The sequence below is a fragment of the Physeter macrocephalus genome, chromosome 7 (genome assembly GCF_002837175.3).
Source record: "Physeter macrocephalus isolate SW-GA chromosome 7, ASM283717v5, whole genome shotgun sequence".
NCBI lineage: Eukaryota > Metazoa > Chordata > Mammalia > Artiodactyla > Physeteridae > Physeter > Physeter macrocephalus.
The window spans coordinates 128,077,316-128,099,358 of NC_041220.1; the positions used below are offsets into that span (position 1 = coordinate 128,077,316).

Consider the following 22,043-nt stretch of genomic DNA (forward strand, 5'->3'; position numbering starts at 1 on the left):
AGTAAGAACCTGCTGTATAAAAAAAATAATAAAATAAAATTCAAAAAACAAAAAAGAATCACTGAAAACCTCAACAACCAAAGCAGTAGCAGCAACAGATAAAAATAAAAGTTGTATCTGGAAATTACTAATAAGAGCTAGACTGCGTAGAGCTTAGTAAGTGTGGAGAAGGAAAGAGAACAGGAGTCAAAGTTGACATTCATTTGTGGTGTGGCCAAAAGCATGGAAAAAGAGACCACTAAAGGACAAATAACAGGTTTGGAGAGAAAGTTGATAAATTCAGTTTTGTAACACTAATCTTGAATTACTTAGATGAAATGGACAAATTTATTGAAAAACACAACCTACGAAGAATGACACATGAAGAAATAACAAATTTGCATACCTCTAAATCTATATAAAATGGAATCTGTAATTATATATATTTACATACATTCAATTGATTGATTAAACATATAACTGATTAGTCTCAACAGAATTAATTCCAAATGATAAATTTTAATTATGAAAAAAGACACTCCTGATCTGAAGAGTTTAAAACATGCCTAGAAGTGTATAACATTCTACATTTATCAGTGATATGAGATAACTTGCCTCCAAACCTTTTCTGTGTGTTCATTTGCTTTTGACTTTATAAATTCATTAAAACAATTTAAGCTGGAAAACACCTGGCATGTTGCTAATAAAAAGGATTTTAAAAAATAATAACTATCACCTTACATTGTACAGTGTTTTAAAGTTTCCGAAGTGATCTTGTAGATAATGATTGGCATGAAAGATCATATTGCCTATTATGAATAAATATCTGTAATTGAAACCTACGTAACTAAGATATCATGATTGAAACTTGAGGTAATTAAGACAGAATCTAGGCTAACCCTCCACAGTAACAGGTTTGTTTCTTGGTTTGGTTCTGAAAGAAATATAAGAGATCAACATTTACTGAGAGTCAATTATTTTTAAAGCAGCACTTCCAGTATTTATCATACATAACACTTCTTCTTATGTCAAGCCTGTGAGATAAGTTGCACCTGCCAATTCTAATTTGGAATGCATACATTTCAATTCAAAATCCATATATTTCATTAAAACATAAGTAGAAAGCAGAAACATGTAGGACATAAGGAACGCTGAAAAAATTTTTTAATAAGTGAAAAAAATGCTATGTTCATGGACAGGAGGAAAGCATATTTTATTTTTATTTATTTATTTATTTATTTATTTATTTATTTATTTTTTGCGGTACGTGGGCCTCTCACTGTTGTGGCCTCTCCCGTCGCGGAGCACAGGCTCGGGACGCACAGGCTCAGCGGCCATGGCTCACGGGCCCAGCCGCTCCGCGGCATGTGGGATCTTCCCGGACCAGGGCACAAACCCGTGTCCCCTGCATCGGCAGGCGGACTCGCAACTTCCCTGGGCGCCACCAGGGAAGCCCAGAAAGCATATTTTAAATGTCAAACTTTTCCTAAATTTTAACCATATGTAATAATTTTTTGTTTACATCAATGGTAGTTATAATTTTTAAAAAGCTGTTCAAGTCAATCTAGTGGAATAAAAGTAAAAACACATATTTTAGAATAATATTGATGGCAAGGACGACTGGGAAATAACCATACAAGAAAATTTAAAATATTAAATAAAGTATCCAGATAAGAGTCTTATTTCACACCATTCGGTAGAGTATATACTATAAGGATAAAAATCCTAAATGTAAAAATAAGAATATACAATAGTAAAGGACAATACATTAGAGTGAATATAATGGACTTCAAAAGAATTACTACAGTTTTAAAAAGCTGAAGAAAATAGTTGCAAAGAATAAAAAAATATGAAATAAAAGCCCTCTTAATAATCAATAAGAATATCACTAACTTCCTGGAGCAAACCTAGGTAAAGGTGAGAAAGTAATAATTCAAAGGAAAAAAAAGAGACAAATTGATAAATTAAGCATAAGGGGGAAGAATTCAATAGTAAATAAGAAGTATAAATAAAAATGAGATACTATTTTTCACACACTAAATCTGCACATATGAAAATATATAAGTCAATACTGGTGGAAGTTCCGAGAAACCAACACTCTCAGGTAGAAATATATGACATATAACTTTCTGGAAAGCAACTTGAAAATATGTATTCATAACTTTAGTAATATTCTTCAACGTTTACTCCCAAATTCCAAACCTATCATCAACAGAGATGTGATCTGATGCTTATTACAGCTCAGCATTTTTAATAATCAACAACATTTTAGAAGAAGGAGTATGGTAAGAGAACAAGACCATATTCAGTTCCTCCTTATTCCTTCTTGGTTCACTGCTTTTTCCACCAAGACGTAGTTCAAAGAAACACAAATTCATTTTATTTGCTTTGTTCCAAGCTCTGATCTAGATGTTGAGGAGATACAGTGGTGGACAAGACAAGCTGTATCTTAGAGGAGGAGACACCCAAGTAAGAAAACAAAGGCAAAATGTAAACAATTTTAAACAGCAATAAGACATAGGAAGAAAAGTGTGTGACTAAGTAGTTGAGGTGGCAAAAATAGAAATTGGATAGAAAAATATGGAGAAGCCTGCAGGAGACTGGTATTTGAGAAGAGATCGAAATGTTAAGATAGTAAGAAGTTCAGGAGAAGGTCATTCCAGACAGAGGGAACATCAAGCGCAAGCCCCTAAAGCAGAAAATGCAGATCTGAAAATAACAAATGTGAACTGACGAAAATATAGAGAAAAAGGGAAATCTCATGTGTTGCTGGCAGGAGCGTAAATTATTTCAAGCACACTAGATAGCAATTTGGCAAAATTAACTAAAGCTCAAAATGTACACACTCTATTCTCTAGTAATTCTGTCTAGGTTTGTAATATAAACCTTTAGCACACGTGCACAAGATGTGTTCGAGTACGCTCGTGAAGCATTTTTTGTAATAATGAAAAACTGAAATAATTAAATGTCCATGAATAGGATAATGGAAAAACTGGAGATTTATTCATGGGAAGGAATAATATACAGCAGTTAAAACCAATGAACTGGGTTTATAAGCAGTAATAGGAATAGGGCTCAAAAACAATGCTATAAAATAAAAAGATATGGTGATAATAATAATAATAGCAGCAATACACTTATGAAGCACTTATTATGTACTAGGCATTGTTCTAAGTGCTTCACATGTAATTTGTCATTTAGACTCACAAAAACTCTGTGGGAAAAGTAATAGGAATGTGTAATCCTCATTTTATAGATAAGGGCACTGAGGCACAGGTCATATTGGTAAGCTGCATAAGGTCACATAGCCAGTAAATGGGAATAGCTAGGATGGTGTATGCAGTATTTCATTTATGTGAACTATAAAAATATACAGAAGACAAATATGAGTTGAAAGGACAGAAAATAAACTAATTATACTGGTTGTCTCAAATGAAGAAGGGAAAGAAATGGGATGACATAGACCAAAAAGGGCTTTAACTTTATCTGGACCTGACATACTAAGAGCTACATTAAGTATTAGCTGTTATCCTGTTAATCCCCCAACTTTTATCAACTAGATTTTCAATAACAGAACAGAATAGTATAATGGAAATCAAATCAAAAGTGCTGTTATTCGTAGCAAGGGAATCTAAAAGAGGGAATAAATCTGGTTAAAGGAAACAATTTTTTTTTTTTTTTGCGGTACGCGGGCCTCTCACTGCTGTGGCCTCTCCCGTTGCGGAGCACAGGCTCCGGACGCGCAGGCTCAGCAGCCACGGCTTACGGGCCCAGCCGCTTCGCGGCATGTGGGATCTTCCCGGACCGGGGCACGAACCCGCGTCCCCTGCATCGGCAGGCAGACTCTCAACCACTGCACCACCAGGGAAGCCCAAAGGAAACCATTTTAACAAATTAGTAGGGTTTCACCATCCTGTAAAATGTATAGAACTATTTACAAGTGATATGGAATTAACCAATAACTTAATTACCTCTCCAATTACACTATAAATCCTGTGAGTGGTCCTTGTTTTATGCTCCTTTTACTTCCCATAGCACAAAGAAAAAAAGGGCTTTACATAATCTAATAGGAGTAACCACAACTTTATTGTGGTAGTAAAAAAGTGGAGTCGGGAAACAAGAAAAGTAAAGGAAGAAAAAAACTTGATCAGGTACTTCTATACATTGTATAGATTGTTTTCTCACACATCAGAAAAGGGTTAAAAAAAGGATCTACTTCAAGAGGTATCCTCAATGGCTGTTGACTCTTGTCTCTCTTCTTAAACCAGGAGAAACATCTTAGAGAAACTGCCACTGATTTTTAAATAGGCATATTCACTACTCTCCGTCTCGTTAGAAGAAATATCATAAGCTGATCAGGACACATCAGCATAAAAAATGCAGCCCTACAGATATAAAGCAGCTAATATGGCATGAAATACTCGTAACCTTTACTAAAGATGTCAGATAAAGAATCTTGAAAAAAAAAAAGGTACTATTAAATGATCTTAAAATATTCTATGGCTTGTTTTTAATACAACTTTTAAAAAGTATAGTTGAAAACAGCTGATAGAACAGATAAAACAGCTGACAGAATAGCAGAAGCAATGACCAGATTTTCAACTGAGTACTCTCCTCTAAGAAAGAAACACATGTATTATTTAGTTCATCAATGAAAAACATTTGAAGACGGCAGGAATTACGCTTACCGGTAAACATTTTAGTAACAGCTTTGCTCTGTTTTCGGGCAGAACAGAGAAGTAATAGCCATGGTGGAAAGAACTCGTGGTGACCAGCTAAAAGCTCTGCCACAGTCCCAGATAAGCTGGTAGACGTCTGTTCACCTTCGGTAACGTTACACCCTTCATCCACAGAATCCACAAGCAGATAGAGGCTTTGCTGGGGAGGCTTCATTCCCAAAAGAGGGAGCAGGACACACCTGTAAAACATATCCATATGAGCATTTTGAATGTTATTGGCTATGATATTAAGGTTTATTATCCAAACACTGGAATTACAGGTTATAAATATTGTTTTAAGAAAAAAATTAATGTTTTAGAATAAAACTATTGTACAAGTTTCAATTCCTTACTTTAATGAGAATACTGGTCCTAAATAGTCCACATTTCCAACAACATTTTCCACAATAAATTGTGTGTGTGTGTATTATTGACTCAGCATTCTTAAGAAGGGCAGTATGAACCTGAAACGAGATCTCACTATTCCTTTCCTGAAATGTGTATCAATAATAAAAGCTTGAATTGTTTATCACAAAGCTCAAATGTATTGGAAAGGAAAAAGAAACTGAGGATCACTTCAGTAATAGAAAAGATATCAAGAGTTCTCTAGAATTTAGAAGATTTTATCATCATGTCTCTCACAAAATGACTGCACTGCATCTAGTTTGTCATACACAAGTTTTATTTTAAAAGACTTTTCAAAGATAAACGACAGTCTAGATTCCATTTGATGTATGTTCAAATTTCAATGTAAAGAATAAATTATTAGGTTTAATCCCACTGCAGAACACATTTCCTACTCAGATAATTTATACTGAAGTTGAATGCAACTTTTTCATAACTGAAACAATACTCATTCATTTTCAACAAATATTTACATGAGCATTCCATGTGCTGAATGAGGTACTGAAAGATACAATGGTGAAGAGGACAGAATCCATCTAATTATGAACACCAGAAATGTACAGATAATCCTTTCTACAACTCTCTTCTTAATCTTTCAATCCTGATAGCAACCAAGATCCAATGTATCACTAAGTCCTGTCAATACTTCTTTATAAAAGTCTTCAAACCCACCCTGGTCTGTGTCATCACCCTACTCCAAACTGCCGTCGTCTCGTTCACCCAGGAACCACACTAATCTACATGCCTCCAGCCACTCCCTCCAGAGCTCCTACTGCAGCAGATCAAACTTTTCACAATGTTCCTCCAGCCATACTAGCTTTTTCCATGACTTTTACTAGATACAATTACACAAGGGCCTTTTGGTTTGCAGTCTCCTCTGCCTGGTCTGTGCTTCCCTTCTCTCTTCATGTAGTAATTAACTCCTCCTTGGTCTTCAATGGTAAGCTTGAGAGTCACTTTCTCAAAACCGAGACCCTATAATATGCTTTCACAACATCAAGTATTTCTCTTTCACAGCATTATCAAGTTTGTAATGTTAAACTTACTCACTTAATGTCATTAATTCTTATTTCTCTCTTTAGAGGTTAAGCATCAAAAGAACGGGGACTATGTCAGTCTTGCTCATGAGTATAACCCCAGAACCTAGCAAAGTGCTGTACCCATAGGAGATCCTAAGTAAAGACTTCACACTGTTGTAGCCTAGACTGGAAAACAAATAACTTCAATGTAGGCTGCTCAGTGCTACCAAAAAAAGCAGTAAAATTACTAACACAGTGGATAAGAAATGATCAACTCAAGGGAAGTAGATAAGAAAGGAAGAAAATGTCAGAGAAACATTCAAATATTAGGTGCTCAAGATGAACTAAGTTTTGAAGGATCAATTAAAATTCTCCAGGAATAGTAATAAATTTGCAATAAATTTTACAATAAAGGGAAGGCAGGGCCATCCTGGCAGAAGGAATGTTATAAATTTAGGAAAATTTCCCTTTTTGTACCTCATGTATATAGTTCCTCTACTATGAGAACAAAGAAGGTTGACGTAAAACCAGTGTTATACATTTACCTATGCATATAGTACATATATACATATACAGTATATATATATTTCTATATATAGTACATATAAAATATACTATCATAATATACTATAGTAATATCCTATAATCAGTGCCACTTGAGAGAGACCATAACCTTAACTACTTTTTTTTTTAATTTTTATTAATTTTATTAATTTATTTATTTTTGGCTGTGTTGGGTCCTCGTTGCTGTGCGGGTTTTCTCTAGTTGCGGCAAGCGGCGGCTACTCTTCGTTGCGGTGCGTGGGCTTCTCATTGCAGTGGCTTCTCTTGTGGAACATGGGCTCTAGACGTGACGTGCAGGCTTCAGTAGTTGTGGCATGTGGGCTCAGTAGTTGTGGCACACGGGCTTAGTTGCTCCACAACATGTGGGATCTTCCCGGACCAGGGCTCGAACCCGTGTCCCCTACATTGGCAGGTGGATTCTTAACCATTGCGCCACCAGGGGAGCCCCCACCTAACCTATTTTGGATCAGGATAGGGTAGGGGGAGAGGTCAGCAAAGTTAGGAGAGGAGCTTAGTCAGCAGAAAGTTCTAGAGTAAGGCAACAGACACAGGAAAAAAAAAATCTAGTTAAGGCAATAGGACACGCACAGGCTGCGGGAAGAGAAAGACCAGTGAACAACATACCGAAGAAAATTACTGAAAGAGTAAATGCTGGGCCTTACAAACTTTATTTTGAAATGTCAACTCTGACCTAACGGTACTAAGGAGCCAGTGAAGTACTTTAAGCATGGAACTGATACGTTTACATCTGTGTTTAGAACAATAACTGGCTACAGCTGAAGGAAAGCCTGAAACAGAGTAAGTCTAGAAGGAAAGAGTGCGATAGGAGGCCACTGCTCAGAATTTAAGAGAAAAAAAAGAAAAAACAATCTCCATCCTGAACTACTGTTACCAAGGCCATCACTGCTAACTTTAATTCAGTGCTTTATTGCATTTAAGTACTTCACATTTGCAACAACTCACTTGATTCTCACATTAAGTCTTTAAGATGGGTACTACTGTAATACCCATTTCCAGAGGAGGAAAACAAGGCACACGAGGAGAAGTCACTTATCCAAAGCTCAAGGAAGGGACTGAAGTTCAGGGTCTGGCTCTAGAACCTACACAAGGGTAGACCATTCAGCCTGGCTTGCCTAGGACTTTACCTGTTCTAGGTGCTGAGAACCAGCCATTCCTCCTCCCTGTCCATGCCCCCCACGCCCCACTCCTGGGCAAACCAGGATGATCAGTCACCCCACAGTCTACACTCTTATCCACGACGGTCTACTGTCTATCTAAAACCAATGTTATAAATAAGGTAGTAAGCAGCAAGGTCAGAATGAAGTAGACAGATCTGAGGGAAATTTGGTGGGTGAAATTGATAGGATTAGATTATTTCCGTTCTTTTGCTTACTCCAGGTTGTGTGTTCTTTTCCTAGTTCCTTATAATACAAACTGAAATCATTGTTTCATACTTCTAATATAATCCTTTAATGTCATGAATTTCCCTCAAGTATTTTCACTATCATCCAATTCAAAATAATTTCCCTTTGATTTCTTCTTTGAAACAGGTTACTGAGAAGTGAGTGGTATAGTTTTAAATATTTGGGGACCTCCCAGGTATTTTATGTTACTGTGTTACCATCATTTGAATTCAATTGTGATCAGATAACATACTTTGTATAACTTGCATACCTTTAAATTTATTAAGCGTTGTTCTATGGTCCAGAATGTCTAACTTAGTAAATGTGTGAGCATTTGAAAAGACTGTGTGTGCTACTTACTGTTGGATGGACTGTTCTATAAATGTCAATTAGGTCAAGCGGTGATAGTCTTGTTCAATTGCTCTATATACAACTGACCCTTGAGCAACTTGGGGGTCAGGGGCACTGAGCCCCTGTGCAGTTAAAAATCAGCATACTGCTTGGAGAGGGTGTGGAGAAAAGGCAACCCTCTTGCACTGTTGGTGGGAATGTAAACTGATACAGCCTCAATGGAGAACAGTATGGAGGTTCCTTAAAAAACTAAAAATAGAATTACCATATGATCCAGCAATTCCACTACTGGGTATATACCCAGAGAAAACCATAATTCAAAAAGACACATGCACCACAATGTTCATTGCAGCACTATTTACAATAGCCAGGACAGGGAAGCAACCTAAATGCCCATCAACAGATGAATAGATAAAGAAGATGTGGTACATATATACAATGGAATATTGCTCAGCCATAAAAAGGAATGAAATTGGGTCATTTGCAAAGATGTGGATGGATCTAGAGACTGTCATACAGAGTGAAGTAAGTCAGAAAAACAAATATTGTTTATTAACACATATACGTGGAACCTAGAAAAATGGTACAGATGAACTGGTTTGCAGGGCAGAAATAGAGACACAGATGTAGAGAACAAACGCATGGACACCAAGGGGGGAAAGTGCTGGGGGAGTGGGGGTGGTGCTGTGATGAACTGGGCGATTGGGATTGACATATATACACTAATACATATAAAATGGATAACTAATAAGAACCTGCTGTATTAAAAAATATATATATAATAAAATTTTTTTAAAAAAATCAGCATACTGCTATCTCTGCCTCAAAAACAAAGGAACCCAAGGGCAGTAAGCTAAAACAGTCAGGTATATATTTTTTCATTTTTTAAAAATTAAGCTATCTGTCTCTTTATATATATTTGTCTTAGGTAACATATAATTAGATATTGCATTTTTATCTAATCAGACAAACTGCCATTTATATTAGGGTATTTGCCATTTATATTAGGGTATTTACCATTTACATTTAATGTGATTATCATATGATTCAGTTTAAATTTACTATATTCTTATACATACCATTTTAAAATATACAAGTATATCTGTAGGTTATATTACTAGGATTAGAGTTGCTAGGTTAAGGGGCATATCTGTGTATATCTTCACAGATATTGTCAAAATACCCTCTAGAAATTATATAAACATACCCTCCCAACAGCTGCGTAAGAGCACCTGTTTCCCTAGCCCCTCCATTATAGCAATTAACGTTATTTTCCACAGATATGCAGAAAATGGCATCATTATGCTTTTAATTGACATTTCCTTATCATGAGGTCAATCTTATTTACAAATGTCTAGGAGTTATATTTCTTTTTCTTTAAACTGTGTCTTCATATCCTTTATCCATTTTCCAAAAGATTAATGTTTCGCTTTTTTGGAGAGTATTAAGAAAATGATTTTGTTGCTAATATTTTCCATCATTTGTTACTTTTCTTTTGACTTTTTAAGGTTTTTTTTTTTGAAATGTACAATTTCTCTGTTTTTTTACTTTTATATAACATATCAGTCTTTTTTCTTTTATGAATTCTGAGTTTTATATGTTAACATATCAGTCTTTTTTCTTTTATGAATTCTGAGTTTTATATGTTTCATTTCTGAGGGGACTTCCCTACTCTAAAGGTTAAAAAAAAACACTTCCTCATGTTTTCTTCAAAAGCTTTGAAAATTTTATTTTTTAATCACATTAGTTTTGACATAAGATGTGAACTAGGTTTCCAGTTTTTTTCCCCACATGGCTCCACAGTTATCCCCAAACTATTTACTAAATTGTCTTTCTCTTATTTACTTAATTGTCTTTCTCTTATTTACTTGATTTGAAATAGCTCTCTTTTCACAGACAGAATAAATCCCCATATATATTTTGGCTAAGTTTCATCTCATTCTGTTGTCTCACTATCTCTTTTCCAAGCACTTATATCTCCGCTTCATGAAACTGTTTAAGTCAGGCAATTGCTCATTAATTATGTTTTCATTTAAGACAATATGTTTGGCTATGGTTTTCTTTTTGTTCCATGGCAATGTTTTTCTGGTGAGCATTTCTGGTGCTGGTTTTTTTTTTTTGGGGGGGGAGGAAGAGTAAAATGTAGAGCTTTATTATGCCTTCAAACTTAAGTTGTTATTCACTTAAAATAGACTGTTAAAAATATAAGATTTTTTTTTTTTACTAGATCTTTATTAAAGTTGCTTCACAATACTGTGTTAGTTTCTGTTGCACAACAAAGCAAATCAGTCATGTGAATACACATTTCGCCATATCCCCTCCCTCTTGAGCCTCCCTCCCATCCTCCCTATCCCACCCCTCTAGGTCATCGCAAAGCACCGAGCCAATTTCCACCGGCCAACTATTTTACATTTGGTAGTGTATATATGTCGAAGCTACTCTCACTTCACCCCAGCTTCACCCTCCCACCCCACGTCCTCAAGTCCATTCTATGTCTACCTCTTTATTCCTGCCCTGCAACTAGGTTCATCAGTACCATTTTTTTTAAATTCCATATATATGTGTTAGCGTATGGTATTTGTTTTTCTCTTTCTGACTTATTTCACTCTGTATGACAGACTCTAGGTCCATCCATCTCATTACAAATAACTCAATTTCATTTCTTTTTATGGCTGAGTAACATTCCATTGTATATATGTGTCTTCTTTATCCATTACCAAAACCAGAAAAAGATATCACAAAAAAAGAAAATTATAGACCAATATCACTGATGAACATAGATGCAAAAATCCTAAACAAAACACTAGCAAACAGAAGCCAACAGCACATTTAAAGGATCATACATCATGATCAAGTGGGATTTATCCCAGGGATGCAAGGATTCTTCAATATATGCAAATCAATCAATGTGATACACCATATTAACAAATTGAAGGAGAAAAACCATATGATCATCTCAATAGATGCAGAAAAAGCTTTTGACACAATTCAACACCCATTTATGATAAAAACTCTCCAGAAAATGGGCAATAGAGGGAACTACCTCAACATAATAAAGGCCATATATGACAAACCCACAGTAAGCATCATATTCAATGGTGGAAAACTGAAAGCATTTCCCCTAAGATCAGGAACAAGACAAGGATGTCCACTCTCACCACTCTTATTCAACATAGTTTTGGAAGTCCTAGTCTGGTGCTGTTTTTTAGACCGCTTCTCCCTACTGGTTTTGAGATATATTTTTACATATCTTGTGACAGCTCTTCAGTAAGATAACTTCTTTCTGGATCAGCAATTGCAGGTTAGTGTGTCCAGTGTCCAGGCTTCTAAAAATCTCCTTATGACTCAGAGTTATGGGCATGAACAACTTCTTTGTGCTTCTACTTCTCCCCAACCAATTAAGATGAGAAGCTGTGGGGATGTACACGAGGCCTTTCTCACCGCAACCCCCTCGCCATCACCCACAAATGTCTGACTCTTGCACATAGCTCATCTGTGTGACTCATCCTTCCCAGGCCTCTTTGTTCTTCCTTTCTGCTTAACTGGGTCCAGGGAAACTTCTAGCATAAGTCTATAACCATGTCTCCACGGTTCCAAATGAGGGTCTTTAGGCTCTTGATGATGTTCAGGGTATACATTTATTTCAAAGAATAAATGTTGTGTCAGTTTTGTCTGCATCTCAGTTTCGTATTAACTTCCACATTTATCTTGAGGCTGGGGTTTACAGGTCTCTCGTAGTTTCACTTTCTTCCTATTAGACTATTTCCCAGGCCTTAGTCAGTCACGTTAAAACCAGAAGCCAAAAAAAAAAAAAAAAAAAAAAAAACCAGAAGCCAAACTATGGCTTTAAAAATGCTGAGTAATTTTTTCTAGTCTTGACCTCACCTCTAAACTCGAAACTGTCTACTACCATCTCCATGTGGATGTCCTACAGGCATCTCAAATTTAACATGTTTAAAGAAGCATTCTCTCTCAATTTACCCGGCAAATAAGTTCGTCCCCACCCATCTTCCCCATGTCAGTTAGTGGTATCCCATCACCCCCCTAGTTTCTTAAGTCAAAATCTAGGACTAATTCCTGAGTCCTCCCTTTCATTCCAGCCACTGTCCCCCTTTCAGTCCTAACACCAAGCTTTCCTCCAGTCAGGGCCTAGGTACTTGGTACTCCGTCTGCCGAGAGAGAGCTCCCCCAGGCCGAACTTCTCTTCCTTCAGATTTCAACACAAAGTTTATCCCTGAAGAGGTTTTCCTTGGTCACTGTGTCTTAAACGGGCTTCATCATGTATTACTGTTCCTCTAACAACTCATCCTGTTTTCTTTGTAGTGTTGATCCCATCCTCAAAGTAATTTATTGCATTATCTCGTGTACTGCTTTCACTGTAAGGCTGGGGTGAAGCTCCTCCACTTCCATGCTGCCTCCCCCGGGATGGCGCCTGTCCTGTGCACTGCCAGATTCCCAGCACTCAAAACCATTATTTGCACATCACAAACATTCAGTAAAATTTGCTTTATGAATGAATGGTAATTAATAGGAAAATTGCTACTCTGAAACACTAGATAAAAAATTTTCTAGACTCAGAATTCCCATATTCAGTTTCCTTTCATTTATTCCATCAAAAGCACCATATGGGGATACCTACACCACCAAGTGACACACAGATCCACATCTCTACCAGATTACATTTTATCATTTTATAAATGACAATCCCATCAAAGTATACACACACAAAGCAAGAGTGCTTTAGAAGTCTAAAACAGATTTTCCTCTGTTTGTGAATATATATGTATATATTATCTTCAAAATGAGATAATGTAATAGTATTAGATTATCACATTCATACAAAGATAACCACCATCTTTAAAAACAGCAGTGTGCCGCAGGGTTTTACCTTTGTAGATATATGTTATTAAATGTCTTACATTTCTTAGGTACATTATTAAAATTCAGGCAATATATATTACATTCTTAATACTTTTATGAATTTAATTTAAAGTCCTTGAGCTAGCTTTCCCCCCATTTTCAATTCTATGTTGAAAATAAGCGCTGGCAGCATCATGCTTCTGTAGCTGGCCTTCTGATTTTCAGGCAGAAAGGCAGCTAAAAGACCATTAGGGCAATTCTGAAATGAAATCCATTTTTTTTTTTAATACAGTGAATTTACTTACTGCCTCTTTCTCAAGAGGCTAATTAACTTTTTTTTTTTTTTGCGGTACGCGGGCCTCTCACTGCTGTGGCCTTTCCCGTTGCGGAGCACAGGCTCTGGACGCACAGGCCCAGCGGCCATGGCTCACGGGCCCAGCCGCTCCGCGGCATGTGGGATCTTCCCAGACCAGGGCACAAACCCGCGTCCCCTGCATCGGCGGGCGGACTCTCAACCACTGCGCCACCAGGGAAGCCCCCCCTCCCTTTTTTTTTGAGGCTAATTAACTTTTAAAAGCTCCTACAAGTATTATAAGGAGTATACTATTAGACAGATACTACATGTACAATAGTTTCTTAAGGTTTTCACTGTTGAATATTGAGTTTCATCTCATTCTCTGGCTCACTCCCTCAGGTGTAGAGAACTAGTTAAGAGTCTCCCTCCCAGTATTAACAACAAAATAAGCCAGGCAAACTGCAAGTTCAAGACTTTTCATGAACCCATGAGAGTGCTTAGGTCACAGGGCAACCAACTAGCCCAAAATCTAAGGTGACACAGACATCTGCAGGCAGACATAGAACGCAAGCACTTACTTACCTGGGGCAGATGCGCCTGGACGCTGGAAAACAAACTGAATAAAAAATAGGCAAAAGACCTGAACAGACACCTCACCAAAGAAGCTACAGATGGCAGGTGAGTATATGAAAAGAAGTTCAACATCATATGTCATTAGGGAATTGCAAATTAAGACAAGCTGCGACACATACGTTAGAATGGCCAAAATCCAAGCACTGACAACACCAAATGCTGGCAAGGACGTGCAGCAACAGGAACTCTCAGTCGTTGCTGGTGGGAGTGCAAAATGGTACATAGCAAGTTTGGAAGACAGTTTGGCAGTTTCACAGAAAACTAAACATATTCTTCCCATACAAAACAGCGATTGTGTCCCTGGCATTTACCTAAATGAACTGAAAAAGTATGTCCATGCAAACACCTGCACACATGGTGTATATAATAGCTTTATTCGTAACTGCCAAACTTTGGAAGCAACCAAGATGTCCTTCAGTAGGTGAATGTTAATAAACTATGGTACATCCAGACAATGGAAAATCATTCAGCACTAAAAAGAAATGAGCTATCAGGCCATGAAAAGACATGGAGAAATCAAATGTATATTACCCAGTGAAAAAAGCCAATATGAAAAGGCTACATACTGTATGATTCTGATTGTCAAACATTCTTAAGGCAAAACTATGGAAATGGTAAAAAGATCAGTGGTTGCCCGAGGTTACGAGGAGGGAGTGATGAATAGGCAGAGCATAGTGGATTTTTAGGGCAGTAAAACTACTGTGTATGATACAATAATGCTGGATACATGTTATTATATATTTCTTAAAACCCATAGGATGTACAACACCAAGAGAGAACACTAATGTCAACTATGGACTTTGGGTGATAATGATGTGTCAATGCAGGTTTATCAGTTATAAAAAATGCACACTGTGATGCAGGATGTCGATAGTGGAGGGGGCTGTGTGTGTGCAGGGATGGGAATAAATGGAAACTCTCTACACGTTCCCCTTAACCTAAAAAATAAAGTCTGTAAATTTAAAAAAATAGTATGGTATTTGCAAAAGACAGACACATGAAAGTCTAGAAACAGACCAGTATAAATACAGGAAGCTGATTTTTCACAAAGTTGCAAAGGGAATTCAATTGAGAAAGGAAAGTTTTTTCAACCAAAAAAAAAAATTATACATAATATTACCAGATTACCCACTTTGAATTCTGCAGTCTAAAATCTAACTACTATCTGGTGAAATTTCGCATCAAAATATTATACATTTGAAGTTTACCTAGAAGGGTAATCCTAAATACCTAGCACTTTCCAAAACCATCTGGAAGTACAATGCTGACATACTGGCCCATCATTTTATTAATGAAATGATTAAATTCTTTCGAAAGCCTATGCTTTAAAATAAATGCTTTTTAAAAAGATGAGAAGCAGAAAAACTAAATCACTAATAATTCTTACTTAATATATCTTGTCTTAGGAAAACAAACACAGGTTTTACTTTTCTCTTTTTCTCCCGCTTCATTAAGATATATATTGATATATTACATTGTATAAGTTTAAGGTATACAACACATATATGTACATATTGTAAAATGTCACCACAATAAGCTTAGTTAATATCCATCATCTCACAGTTAATAATTTTTTTCCTAGTGACAAGAACTTTTAAGATCTAGTCTCCTAGCACCTTTCAAGTATACAATACAGTATTGCTAACTATGGTTGCCATGCTGTACATTACACCTCTTATAACTGGAAGTTTGTACCTTTTGACCACCTTCACCTAATGCCCCCACCTCCTAACCCCTGCCTCTGGGAACTGCAAAGCTGATCTCCATTTCAATGAGTTGGGTTTTTTAGATTCCAAACACAAGTGAAATCATACAGCATTTGTCTTTCTATGTCTGACTTATTTCACTCAGCATAATGCCCTCAAGATCCATCCATGTTGCCAGAAATGGCAGAACTTCCTTCTTTTACTATGGCTGAATTATGTGTATATATGCGTATCAAAATGTCTTAATCAATTTATCTAAGTCAGCGGACACTTAGGTTGTTTCCCTATTTTCTTTTCTTAGGAATGAAATTACCCTCCAGTAAATTAAAGCATGGGAAAATGTGGAACAGGGTATAAGATACCTCAAACCAGTTAGGGATCAAATTTATATACTCAATAAAAAAAATCTAATAAGTACAATTGATAATTAAAATCAGGTCAGGAGCTTGGCCAAAATGTAGGGTAAAATTTCTCTCTAAACTTTGACCAAGATATTGTCGTAACTTCATGCTTTTATGCACTGTTTCCCCTTTGCTAAAATATAGCAGGGAATGACGGAATATAAAAACAAAATGAAATAAGAAAAACACAACCAGAGTCAAAAATAAAATAAACATTTCAAAGTATCAGAAACAGAAAAGAAGCATAATGCTGTGAGTGAACCGAAAACTTCAGCTTGTCAAACTAGTCTGCAATGGCAGCCTGGGGATTAGATGGTGGAAGTAAAAGGGGCGAGGTAGTAGTCCTGCCTCTACTAATAGGACTCAGACGCACTGTCTGAAACTAGGGGCTGGAACAGGGGCTCTCCTTATTACTAATGAAAGAAGGAAACAAAAAGCACAGACTACTACCTAGGGCTATGGCTTTTAAGAAGCAGCAGGGAGGGCAAAAAATCAGCCTCCTTGGAGAGAGGAACCGAACCTAAAATGATCATGGGTCGGTGACTAAATCTACAAAATCACTTGTATCGGCTTGGAGTGCGAGCTTCGTATCTCAATTATTGGCCCTCATCCTAGACTGCACTGAGGGTGGGGAGTGGTTGAGGCAATCGGCAATCAGAGCAAGGAGAGCAGAGGTAGAAGTGGTGAACCAAACAGGAGAGTGGAAAAAGAATTACAAAATTTATAGTGCTCAGAGAGAAAGCAGCAAACTCAACAGTCAGAATACGTGTACATGTCCAAATGAAAGTAACTTATAAAACTGCCAAAGAATGTAAAGAAAATGTAGTTGTGATATTCAGATAAATAAAAGAGGGAATAAAATCCATTTTTTAAAAAAGGAATTATTTAACAAGCAAAGCCACAAAGCAAATAAAACAGGAGAGAACCAGAGAAATTTTCCTCATAGGGACTTCCACTGCCAGATAAAACGCAGTAGGTGGCAGCAGCCCAAAACTCCCGCTGCAATAGCTAGAAAAAAAATGTTATCCGTTACAAAATTTACATTTTTAAAGATATGAGAAAGCTGTTGAAGCAAGAGAACAAAATGAATTAGAACTCCAGAGGATGGGAGTTGATCCAAAATGAGCAAAACAAAAACAAAAAACCAAACCACCTGCTGCTTTCTCCTCAGGGGTCATTTGCTGATTTGAGGCATATAGTGATTTTAAGTATGGACTGAGAATCAGGCTTGGGCTACCCTGAGGGACTCTACCAGTGGAATAAAATCAGCACAACTTTCAGAGGTCAGCTATGTCTCTTTCAGAGAAAGTGCAAATCTGAGGTGTCCCTAACAAGAGGCTGATTTTCTCCAAGGTACATTTGCTAAATTCTGGGTTGTATTTAAAAAGCTGGGAAACTAGGATGAGTGTGTCTAAAAGCCAGCATGAGATCTCCCATAGGCTGTATGTTGAAGACAAAATTCTGCTAATGGGAGGGTACTTGCTTTAAACACAAAACCCATCCTCTTCAAGACACTTGTTAGAATTTGAAGGTATAAAGGGCAGGAAGTCTTATATTTCTTGGGGAAGAACTGAATTATCAAGTCCTTTTGGAACACTCAATCAAAAGCTTAGAAGGTCCACACCAAAATAATAGGAATAAATTAGCAGTCTTACTAAGACTACAAAGGAGCCCCAGCCCACCTCCATCCCTGATTATACCAGCCCCTCACTCTCTGCCCAAATGAGAAAAACGAAAACCTTCTCTGATGAAAGATATTATCTGGAACTCTAGTCATTTAACACACTGTCTGACATAAAATCAAAAATTATCAGAAAGAAAAAGGGCAGAAATACGTGATTGGTAATCTAGAGGAAAAAAAGACAATAAATACAGACTTAAATAATCTAGATACTATTGTTAGCATGATACTCATGGATTAAGAGATTCAATACTGAATTAGGAGATATCTTCATGGGTTGGGAGATTCAACACTGCAAACAGGTCAGTTCCCACAAATTAATCTAAAGATTCAACGCAACCCTCATCAAAATCTCAGCCGGAATATTTGTGCACTCAATCTCTCATGTGGCCTCCACTATACCCTCAAAAGAGAACAAGAGTGAAAAAACAAATACTGTGTTATGTGTTAGTACTATTTTTAAAATAATTTTGACCTTGCAGGGGCCTACACCACACTTGGAGAAACACTAAACCATCCATGCCCCACTTGCCTAGATGATATTTTACACTTCGTTCTTCTCAAACCTCCATGATTTCCTTACTCCCCACATTCACTTGCAACTATTGACCTTGTTTCCTAGATAATAAAAAATTATTTAAATACATATATGTAACATTTAATATATAAATGTGTGCATGCACACACACACACACACACACACACACACACACACACCCTTCTAGGCATATATAATTAGAAGAGAACTTCCACAAACTCACTGGAACATCTACTCTCCCAACCCACCTGCACTTATATCTACATACACTGCCTTCCCTCCTCTAACTATGGATGAACCAACCATCTGTGCTCCTATCCCATCCACTCTAATAACAGATCCTTCCTTATCTTACCTTCTCAATGATTTATTTCCAGCACTTTACCCTTTGTCTCTCGAATCATCAATCTCATCTCTTCTTTATCACCCCCAAACACATATCCTTCTCCAGCTATTATTCAACTTTGCTGCTCCCCTTCTTTACAGCAAAATGCCTCAAAAATTCTGCCGATATTTACTGTCTATTTACTCCTCTCACTTACTCATGATCTTATTATAATCAAGGTTTATTTTCCACTCCACCTATACCCCAAGACCTCCATGTTACTAAAATCAATCCTCAGCTCAGCAAATACCTGACTTAGATTATCACTTCCTCCTTCTAATGACACTGTCTTCACTTTGTCACCTGGCTTTCTGCTCCTTTCATACTAGCTACTTTTTCTTCATAAATTCTCAACCTTTGAATTTTGAAGTACACTAAGGTTCAGATCTTGGATCTTCTCTCTTCTCTATTTACATTCATTCCTTACATAAGCTACTTAATGCTCTTAAATACCATCTGTATTCCACTGAAACCAAATTGATACATAGAGGCAGCACCTCTCTTTTGAATCTAGCCTTTTAAATCTAACTGCTTACCTAACTTCAGACATCTAATGTTGAACATATGCAAAACGAAGCTTCTGACCTCAAACTCCATCTTGCTCCTGCTAGTCTTCTTCTTTTCAGTAAAAGACAACTCCATCCTTACAATTTCTCAAGCCAAGTATCTTAGAACCATCCTTTACTCCTCTATTTTTCTCATATTCCACCTTTCAATGTGCTATCAGGTCAATCTTAAAAATAATCAGAATACAACACTTCTCACCACCTCCACCGCTTCACCTTAGTCCAAGTACACTGTCTCTCACCTTGACTGCTGCACTGCCCACTTACTGGTTTCCTTGCTTCCACATTTACCACCCCAGTTCTCAACACAGTAGCTAGTGTGATCCTTTAAAATCATGTCATATGATGTTTCACTACTCTGTTTAAAAGACTTAATGGCTTCCAATCTCCTCAAAGTAAAAATGAATGTCCTTACAATGGCCTCCAAGTCCATACATTATGTGGCTCCAAACTACATCTCTACTTGTCTCATATACTCAACTACTTGCTCACTCTGTTCCAGCCACACAGGCTCCCCCTTGTTTCTCTTGGATAATATTAAGCCAACTCCCACCTCAAGACTTTGCACTTGATATATCCTCAGTCTGGATACTTCCTTCAGGATGCCCTAACCTCCCCTATATAAATAGCAACACTCCTCCCCCAACCTACTCAGCACATCACCCCTACCATCCTAACTCTGCTTTGATTTTCCACGTAGCACTTATTGCGTAGTGATAGGCTATGTATTATATACTATCTTCTTAACTTTTCATTTTTCTACTAAGCACCCACCCCAACCCTCAAAATGTAAGCTCCATAAACACAGATGATATTTGCCATTTCTTTTTTACTAATACATCTCAGTATTAAGAATGGCATCTGGTGCATTCCTGGTATCTAATACATATTTGATAAATCAATGAATGAATAAACCAAAGTAAAAGAGAGAACTCAGAAATACATGCATGTGTGTGTGTGTGTGTGCGTGTGTATCTCCCCGCAGTGGTATTACAAATCAATAGTGAAAGATGAGCCATTCAACAAATGCTGCTAGAACAATCAAGTAGAAAACAAGTTTTTAAATATTAAGACCCAAAAAGGCCAAAGTGTAAAGGAAATTATAAAAAGAAAAGATTGAGGGACTTCCTTGGTGGTGCAGTGGTTAAGAATCCACCTGCCAATGCAGGGGACATGGGTTCGATCCCTGGTCCAGGAAGATCCCACACTCCATGGAGCAACTAAGGCCGTGAGCCACAACTACTGAGCCTGTGCTCTAGAGCCGGTGAGACACAACTACTGAGCCACGTGCCACAACTACTGAAGCCGGCGCGCCTAGAGCCCGTTGTCCGCAACAAGAGAAGCCAGCACAATGAGAAGCCCACGCACCACAACGAAGAGGAGCCACCTCTCACCGCAACTAGAGAAAGCCCGCACGCAGCAATGAAGACCCAACGCAGCCAAAATAAATAAAATAAATTTATAAATGAATAAATAAAATTATTAAAGTTATGAGAACTAAAACAATTTTAAAAAAGAAAAGATTGATATATTTGACTATATTCTTTTTTGTACATTTCAAAACAAAAATTTCACAAGCAAAATGACAAGCCACAGGATCAAGGATATTTAAAATAAGGTACCATTTCACATTCACTTTCCAGACATAAAGAACTCTGACATTATGGCAAGTATTGGTGACCTAGTAGAGTAATGGAAACTCAAATTACACAGTACTACAAGAGGATAAACTGATGTAATTTTAAAGGGTAGCTGTTACTATCTCCTCAGAGTTGAAGATGGACATACACACCTTATGATCCAAAATTTCACTTCTAAGTATTCAACCTCTAATCACCCTTCACTACTTTATTCCTAGTATATGCACACCAGAATACCCAAGAATGTTCGTAACTGTTTTGTAAACTTGAAAAAGTTGAATACATCTTAAATGAGTATCAACATGACAACAAATGAATTACAGTATAAAGAAAGAAATTATATACTGTATGGTAAAGTGAATCATGTAGATCCACATATAAAAACTTAGCTAAACATAAAAAAAAATGTTACATAGAAAATGTTGCAGAATAGTGCTAGCAACACAGTACTATTTATACAGAACAATGGTTTTCAAAGTATAGTCTGGGGATCCTTAGGAGTTCCCTATTCAGGGTCATAATAAAACTAAGATGTCATTTGCCTTTTTCACTCTTGTTCTCTCTCAAGGATAAAGTGGAGTTTTCTAGAGACTGCATGCAGAAACAGAACCACGATAATCCAGCTGTCTTTTATTAAGCCTAATATTAAAAAGATTTGCAAAACAATGTAAAACAACGCCACTCTTTAAGTGTTTTTTTGGGGTTTTTTTGGTCTTGGACAGTATAGTTATTCTTTCATTAAAATGTTATTATGTTAATAGATAAAGATTTATTATTATTAAATATATTAATACATATTTAAATATCAGTTTAAATTTTTAAAAAGCAAATATTTATAAATACAACCCACATAAACAAATTCTTTGGTGTCCGCAATAATTTTCAAGAGTATAAAGGGG

General features: G+C 36.9%; 1 protein-coding gene across 4 annotated transcripts in view; it reads right to left on the reverse strand.

The window, feature by feature from the left end:
- The window catches only part of ANKRD50 (ankyrin repeat domain containing 50), a 43,695-nt gene that overhangs the window by 9,695 nt on the left and 11,957 nt on the right, over nt 1–22,043 (reverse strand). For all 4 annotated transcript variants that reach the window (XM_028492267.2, XM_007111847.4, XM_028492268.2 and 1 more), the window contains exon 3: nt 4,668–4,897. In XM_028492267.2, the coding sequence (XP_028348068.1) occupies nt 4,668–4,897 (230 nt within the window). The remainder of the gene's footprint in view (nt 1–4,667; nt 4,898–22,043) is intronic.